This window comes from Lipotes vexillifer, unplaced genomic scaffold, assembly GCF_000442215.2.
Source record: "Lipotes vexillifer unplaced genomic scaffold, Lipotes_vexillifer_v1.1 scaffold236, whole genome shotgun sequence".
In the NCBI taxonomy this organism is placed as follows: Eukaryota; Metazoa; Chordata; class Mammalia; order Artiodactyla; family Lipotidae; genus Lipotes; species Lipotes vexillifer.
This window is the reverse complement of record NW_006773295.1, coordinates 1,612,799-1,620,947: the sequence shown is the minus strand read 5'-3', so window position 1 is coordinate 1,620,947 and position 8,149 is coordinate 1,612,799. Positions and strand designations below refer to the sequence as shown.

General features: G+C 44.5%; 1 protein-coding gene across 1 annotated transcript in view; it reads left to right on the top strand.

Annotated features, from left to right (window-relative positions):
* MYO1H (myosin IH) overlaps positions 1–8,149 on the top strand; it is a 47,137-nt gene that overhangs the window by 408 nt on the left and 38,580 nt on the right. The window contains exons 2-4 of the mRNA XM_007448252.1: positions 3,158–3,273; positions 4,567–4,765; positions 5,728–5,808. Of these exons, the coding sequence (XP_007448314.1) occupies positions 3,158–3,273; positions 4,567–4,765; positions 5,728–5,808 (396 nt within the window). The remainder of the gene's footprint in view (positions 1–3,157; positions 3,274–4,566; positions 4,766–5,727; positions 5,809–8,149) is intronic.

The window sequence follows — 8,149 nt, the reverse complement described above, 5'->3', positions numbered from 1 at the left end:
CTAGGGTGATGTCGTGAGGCCTCTTTCCCATCCCTCTGCTTTCTTTTGCGTCAGTTTCCTTCTGGAGCAGCCTCTCTGCATGGTGGTGAGGTGACTGCCAGCAGAACCAGGCTGATACGTTATCCTCTTAAAGCTGCTACTGAGAAGGGAGTAAGTCTTCTGGGAGACGGAGGATGGTCGGCTCTGATTGGCCCATGTTGGGTCATGTGTCTATCTCTGAACCAATCCCCATAGGTAGAAATGAGGAATATTCTGACTGGCCAGGCTATTCCCGGGCCCACTTCTAGAGGTGAGGGATGAGGCCAGTGGCCCCCTGATCTCATGATATAGACTGAGAGCTGGAGAAGTTCTCTCAGAGGAATCTGTTGGAAGAAGGGGGACTTGATGCCAGGCAGGCAAAAATAAGAGATGTCCACCATATCCCAGGAATCTTCAAGGGTCAAGACTGCAGTATTTTACCAGAACTCTGTTCAAGTTGGTCTCCTTGCTTCTAATGGTCAATTTTTATTAAGATCTCCATTTATCACTCCACCTTGGTTTGATTGGTTGCTGTTCAGGTAAATTCCTTTAAGGGTGCACTCAACAGTGTTTCTGTGTGTGTGTGTGTGTGTGTGTCTCTGTGTGGATGGGTGTGTTATTGTTTAATTTTATTAGCTTTTGCTAAGAGTAAATGAGATGATCAGAAGCAGTTTAAAAATATTTAAAAATTTAAAAAGAATTTTTTTCTTATATTTTGTTTGTAATAGTGCCCGTGACAGTCTACATGTGGAAACCAAGGTTACCAAAAGAAACAAGCAAAGTGTTTCTCAGAGTGTACTTTTTTTTTTTTTTCCGGTACGCGGGCCTCTCACTGTTGTGGCCTCTCCCGCTGCAGAGCACAGGCTCCGGACGCGCAGGCCCAGCAGCCATGGCTCACGGGACCAGCCGCTCTGCGGCATGTGGGATCCTCCCGGACCAGGGCACGAACCCATGTCCCCTGCATCGGCAGGCGGACTCTCAACCACTGCGCCACCAGGGAAGCCTCAGAGTGTACATTTTTAATCGTGGAAATAGATTTCATCTATAAGTTTATGTATAAGCAGAAGAGAAAGAGTATGGTTTGGGGAAGCATAAGTGGGATGATAGGATCATCATGGATAAACGAAATGTTTCCAATCTGAACAGGTAAATTTCAGAAACTGTGTTCTGTCTTGGAAGATTTCTACTGATGGAAGCGATGCAGAGTTTTAGTCAAAATACTCATCTGTGGGCCTCCCTGGTGGCGCAGTGGTTGAGAGTCCGCCTTCCGATGCAGGGGATACGGGTTCGTGCCCCGGTCTGGGAGGATCCCACATGCCGCGGAGCGGCTGGGCCCGTGGGCCATGGCCGCTGAGCTTGCGTGTCTGGCAACGGGAAAGGCCACGACAGTGAGAGGCCCACATATCGCAAAAAAAAAAAAAAAAAAAAAAAATACTCATCTGTGATCCGGTTCTCTGTTTGACTTTGTCCTAGAGATTGGAAACAATAGTTGGAATGATTTTAGCACAGTTTAATGTAGGCTTGAGTACCTCCAGTCTTTGAGACTCTGAAATGAAAAGCAACAACAAACTCAGAATCTGAAAATACCAGATATATTTTTTTATACCATTTTTATTTATTTATTTATTTTTGCGGTACACGGGCCTCTCACTGTTGTGGCCTCTCCCAATGCGGAGCATAGGCTCCGGACGCACAGGCTCAGCGGCCATGGCTCACGGGCCCAGCCGCTGCACGGCATGTGGGATCTTCCTGGACTGGGGCATGAACCTGTGTCCCCTGCATCGGCAGGCGGACTCTCAACCACTGCACCACCAGGGAAGCCCTATACCATTTTTAAAGGTTACTTTCCGTTTACAGTTCTTACAAAATATTGGCTCTATTCCCCGTGTTGTACAATACATCCTTGAACCTATCTTACACCCAATAGTTTGTACATCCCACCCCCAAACCTATATCTTGCTCCTCCCAACCTCTCCCCTCTGGTAACCACTAGTTTATTCTCTATATCTGAGTACCAGATGTATTTTTTTTTTAAATACTGGGATTTTTAAAAATAAATTTATTTATTTTACTTATTTATTTTTGGCTGCATTGCGTCTTCGTTGCTGCGTGCAGTCTTTCTCTAGTTGCAGCGAGCAAGGGCTACTCTTCATTGCGGTGCGGGGTTTCACCGCAACTACTGAAGCCCACGCACCTAGAGCCCGTGCTCCAGATGTATTTGTTTGTTTGTTTGTTTGTTTGTTTTTTGCGGTACGCGGGCCTCTCACTGTTGTGGCCTCTCCCGTTGCGGAGCAACAGGCTCCGGACGCGCAGGCTCAGCGGCCATGGCTCACGGGCGCAGCCGCTCCACCGCATGTGGGATCTTCCCGGACCGAGGCATGAATCTGTGTCGCCTGCATCGGCAGGTGGACTCTCAACCACTGCGCCACCAGGGAAGCCCTGTTTGCCCAGTTTTAGATGGCAGGTATATATGCTTGCCCTGCTTTCACTCAGTCACCAGAAAGACCTTTGTGAAACATGAATCAATCAGATCATGGTGCACACCCTCAAAGTCATCTCTTTTACATACTAGTTCAGGCCAGTGTTTCATTTCAGTAGCACGGAGTGGGCTCTCTGACATCCATTGCATGTGGAATGAACCCCCCAGTTCCTGACACCCTGCATGGTCTCAACTCACACCCTCCCCAACATCCTCTCTACCATTTTCTAGTTTCCCCTCCCTCCCTGGCATCCAATGCAGAGCCACACATGTCCCCTCAGCCTGAGATGCCCTTCCTGCCTACATTTTTCATGACAGGCTCATCATCCTTCAAGTCTCAGCTCAGATGTCATCTCCTTAGAGAAGCCTCCCAAAGCCCACTAGCTAAGGTGACCTTCCTGAGTCATTCATTCACTCATTACTCTATTCATGCCTTTCTTAGCACACTAATTGAAGCAGTCTTGGGCCCTCGGCTGTTTGTCTGCCTGCCTATGCCATGTAGGCTCCGTGACAGCAGAGACCCCCCTCCCCACCTGTCTTATTTATCGTGTTATAGTCCCAGCACTGAAGGAACATAAGGGGATTATAGCACGTGATGGTCTTTTGCTGTAGCCATTTGCACCCCGAAATTCCTCACTGTGCTTTGGTCTATTCCTCTAGACATATATTGGGACCCTCCTTGTGTCTGTGAACCCATACCAGGAGCTTGGAATCTACACTGTGAGCCAGATGGAACTTTATCAAGGGGTCAATTTCTTTGAACTGCCACCGCATGTGTAAGTAGCACCCATGAGGTCAGCAATAGGAGTATTTTCCTCGCTTTCTACCTCTCTTTTTTTCCCCTCTCTCCCTTCACCCCACCCATCCACCTACCACCCATCCATCCATTCATCTACCGACTCCTGAGGAATCTAAATGTGGCTAGAGAGGTGTCTTCTCTTGGAAATGGATTGCTCTAGTGCCTTCTACTGGTACCTGAATGTCATGGCAGCTGAGAAGAATGCCCATTGGTAGGAACTTAGCAGGGCTGCAGATCCATAAGAAAAGCAATTTCCTGCCTGGTCTCTGTGTGACTTGGGCTTTGCTGAATTTCCCAGTTTTCCTCCTTGGTCGACTTCTGGGCTAATTATCTAGGTTCTCCCTTCATTTTTCTTGGTGATTCACCTATTCCACTCCCAAGGCATTTATGAACCTTTCTGCCTCACCACCACCAGTGATTTCTGAAATATCCAGCTTTCAAACTCAGCCACATACTAAGATTATACCCTTGGGAGACCTTCCTGCTTTGGTTTCTGATATAGTAGATAAAGCCCTTATAACTAGTTTTACCTCTTGTCCTAAAGTTATCACAGAACTTCTCAAATCTTTTTGGTTTCCTGTCTCTATACTCTTAGTACTTTAGGTTTTGAAGGGAAGGAAACACGAAATCTTATATCTTTTGAGTTACTCAATATTTAGACAAAATGTTATTTCCACCTACAGTTAATAGAGCATCTCTTGGGGATGTAACTTAGTATGTAGCTTATTCATTTTTTTTTTTTTTTTTTTTTTTGCGGTACGCGGGCCTCTCACTGTTGTGGCCTCTCCCGTTGCGGAGCACAGGCTCCGGACACGCAGGCTCAGCGGCCATGGCTCACGAGCCCAGCCGCTCCGCGGCATGTGGGATCTTCCCGGACCGGGGCGCGAACCCGCGTCCCCTGCATCGGCAGGCGGACTCTCAACCACTGCGCCACCAGGGAAGCCCTGTAGCTTATTCTTATAAGAAATGTTGATAGATTTTTTAAAAATTGGTAAATTTTGAAAAATTTTTTAATTCCTGCCCCAATTCTTCACTGTAACTCTTCTAGATTGTTAGAGTTTTGATATCTAGTACACTCTGTGAGTGATCAGTCAATGGGTCACGGTGAAGGTTTGTTATCTGTCTGAACTAAGTGCCTTGTACCACAATCTGGACGTGGCTTCTGGGAGGCAGGGTACTTTGTCTTTCTGCTCTGGTGGGCATCAGAGTCAAGGGAAGGAGTGTTACAGTCACTTCCGTTCCTTGCGTTTCTGTCTCACTACTTACCCAGCTACGCCATAGCTGACAACGCTTACCGCATGATGTGCTCTGAGCTAAATAATCACTTCATCCTCATTTCTGGAGAGAGCGGGGCAGGGAAAACAGAGGCCTCCAAGAAGATTCTCCAGTATTTTGCAGTGATCTGCCCAATGACTGAGTCACTACAAATAGCCCGTGACAGACTGCTACTCTCCAATCCAGTGCTGGAGGTGAGCGATCACTGAGGACCTAGAGAGGGCAGTTCCGGGGAGGTCACTAAGTAAGAAGGATCTTCTGTTCGGGTAGGTCGGTCAAAATGGGCAGGTCTGGAAGTTAAGAAGAGGGCAGTGGATCACACGGGGAGTATTGTGGTTGAGGGCGTGACCTTGAAGTCCAGCAGGCCTGGAGACTAACGCTGGGGCAGTCATGCACCAGCAAGCTTCTGCAATCACTCCCCATCTGGAGAATGGGTCTACTCATAGTACCTACCTCTTAAGAGGTTTTGAGGATTAAAGAAGATGGATGCATAAAAAGCACACAGCAGAATTAGTAAGCACTAAAATAATACTCTTATTATTCATTAATATTTTTATTGTTTAATTAAAATCATTTTGATGATGATTATTTCTACTGTTGCAATTCACTGACTTGCTGGATGATTTTGAACGCCTTATTTTCTCCTGTGTTTTGGTTGCTCTTTGCATAAAAGGTGTTTATGTTTGAAGGGATTTTCCCAGTAGACCTTTGGGCTGAACAGTTTACATCTTTGATATAGGAAGGTGTCTGGTGATGGGGGCCATTAACTGTGCCCTTCTAGAAAAGCAGGGGCCTAGGGTCCTATCTACCTCTCCTTAGGCCATTTCTAATCTATTCCTAGATTGGATTCTAGGGAGAAGATATTTTTCCCTTCTTTTCTCTAGGTCCAGCCCCAATATTTGACATCAGATCCTCTGTAAATAGTGATTCCTTCTTAGAAGATAAAGTCTGGCTTTCATTCCTGGTCCCCCCTCCCCTCCTCCAATGAGCATGTCATTTAGGGTCAGGAATTTGATGAGCATGGCGAATGACTTAAATGGCACTGAATGACACAATGTCATTGAGTGACACATTAAATGACACTGAATGACACTTAATGACTTAAATGGCAGTGAATGACAATTTGGTTCAGTCTCCCCTCCCTTTGTATTCCAAGGCTTTTGGAAATGCCAAAACACTCCGGAATGACAACTCCAGCAGATTTGGAAAATACATGGACATACAGTTTGACTTTAAGGTACCCTGAAGTTCCTACTACTGCTCCGTGGGGACCCCTTAACTTGCCAGCAATGGAAACCCATCTCAAGGCACCTTAAGGGAGGAAGGGTGTTTATTGGCTCAAAAAGTTGAAAAATCCAGGATTAATGCTAGTTCTAGGAAATGCAAATAAAGACCATGATGACATATTTTACTATGTGGGCAAAAATTAAGAAGTCTGATAATACCAGGTGTTGGTAAAGATGTGGATCATTAGGAACTCTCACACATTGCTGGCGGGGAGTACATTGGTACAGCCCATTTGGAAAACAGTGTATCATCTTGTGATGTTGAAATCACATAATCTGAGGTGGAGCCATTCCACGCCTGGAGATATTCCTACAGATGTGCAAACATGCCCACAACAGCACTGCTCACGATGGTAAAGGGACTGAAAAAGAACCAACACATCTCGAGAGAGCTGAATGCCCGTCGACAGGAGAACGGCCAAATTGCGGGATGCTCACACAATGAGATGTTTTATGGCAGTGAGAGCGTGTGAACGCCAGCTACACACAATGTAGGCGGGTCATGAGAACGTACTGGGTGTCAGTGTGATGCCATTTCTTATAAAACTTGAAAACATTCCAAGGTAAACAATATATTGCGTATGTGTACGTAATTATATGACATGGGTTGGCAAACTTATTTGGAGAGGGCCAGATAGTAAATATTTTAGGCTTTATGGACCATACAGCCTCTGTCTCAACTACTCAACTCTGCTCTTGTAGTGTGAAAGTAGGCAGAGACAACACATAATGAATGAGTGTGGTTGTGTTGTACACAGAGTTTAAATGAGGCTAATGCAAGTAGGAGGGGTAGACAGAGTTCTCAAGGACATATAATTCCAAGTGACAAAATGACACTTAGGCTAGAGAACAGTAACTGGCTGAGCGTTCAGTGTAGTGATGAGGACAGACTGACTCAGGGTTTCCCAGAGGCTGGAACATGGGTTTCTGGTGGTGTGTGCATAGACTTTGAAAATAATTTAATAACGATATATATTTTTTCACTTTTTATTGAAATTCAACACATAGTAAAAAGGACACAAATCATGTATACAGCTTGATAAATTTTTACATATGAATCTACCTGTGTAACCACCACTCAGATCAAGATATAAAAATTTCGAGCACCTAGAAGGTTCTCCTACCTGTCTCTGACAATACGCCCCCTTCCCAAAGGTGATTGCTGTTCTGACCTCTATAATCACAGATTAATTTTGCTGCTTCTTGAACTTCATAAAAATGGAATTATACAATTGTTCTATTTTGTGTTTGGCCTCTTTCAATCAACATGTCTGTGAGATTCAACCATGTTGCTGCATGGAATTGTCCATTTTTTTGATTGCTCGACTTTTATCACCATTTATCTGTTCTCCTGTGTTGGACATTTGGGTTGTATCCAATCTGGGGCTATGCAAATAGTGCTGTGAACATTCTTGTACCTCTTTTAGTAGATATAAGCACACTCCTTTATGTTGGGTATATATCCAGAGGTGGCATTGCTGGGTTCTTACCAGCAATGTTATAATTGAGAGTTTTGGTTTTTCCACACTCTTGTCAACATTTGGTATTGTCAGTCCTTTTAGTTTTAGGCATTCTGGTGGGGTATAGGGATTTCTCACTGTAGTTTAAATTTGTATCTCCCTGATTCTTAATGAAGTTTTGCCCCGTTGGTCATTTAAAAACTCTCTTGTATGTTAAAGTCTTTTGCTCATTTTTAATTGGGCTGTTTTTTTTTTCCTTATTGATTTGCAAGTGTTCTATATATGTCCTGGAACACAAACCCTTTATTGGATAGCTTATTTAAAGCAATAATTAAGACAGTGTGATGTTGGCACACGAATATATAAAGAGGCTGATGGACCAGAAGAGAGTCGAGAAAGACCCCTCCCCCCACCCCGCTCACATATATGGTCACCAGACTTATGACCAAAGCACCACTGTGATTCAGTATACATAGAATTGTCTTTCCAATAAATGGTGCTGGTCAACTGGAAATCCATATGGAGGATAAAGAGATCTTTGGCCTCAACTTCACCCCATATATAAAAATTGAATAATGATAGATCATAGTCCTAAACGTGAATGGTAAACCAGTTGCTTCTAGATGAAAACACAGAAAATATCTTCATGACCGTGGGCGTAGGCAAAACTCTTTTTGAAACGGAACCCAGAAAACACTAATCCTAGAAGATCGTTAGATCAGACTTGATTCAAATTCAGAATTTCAGCTCATCAGAAGACACCAGTAAGAGAGTGGTTTGATTATTGGGGTTTTTTTCCCCCGAATTTTTTGTTCTCTTTTGAAGGGCATTC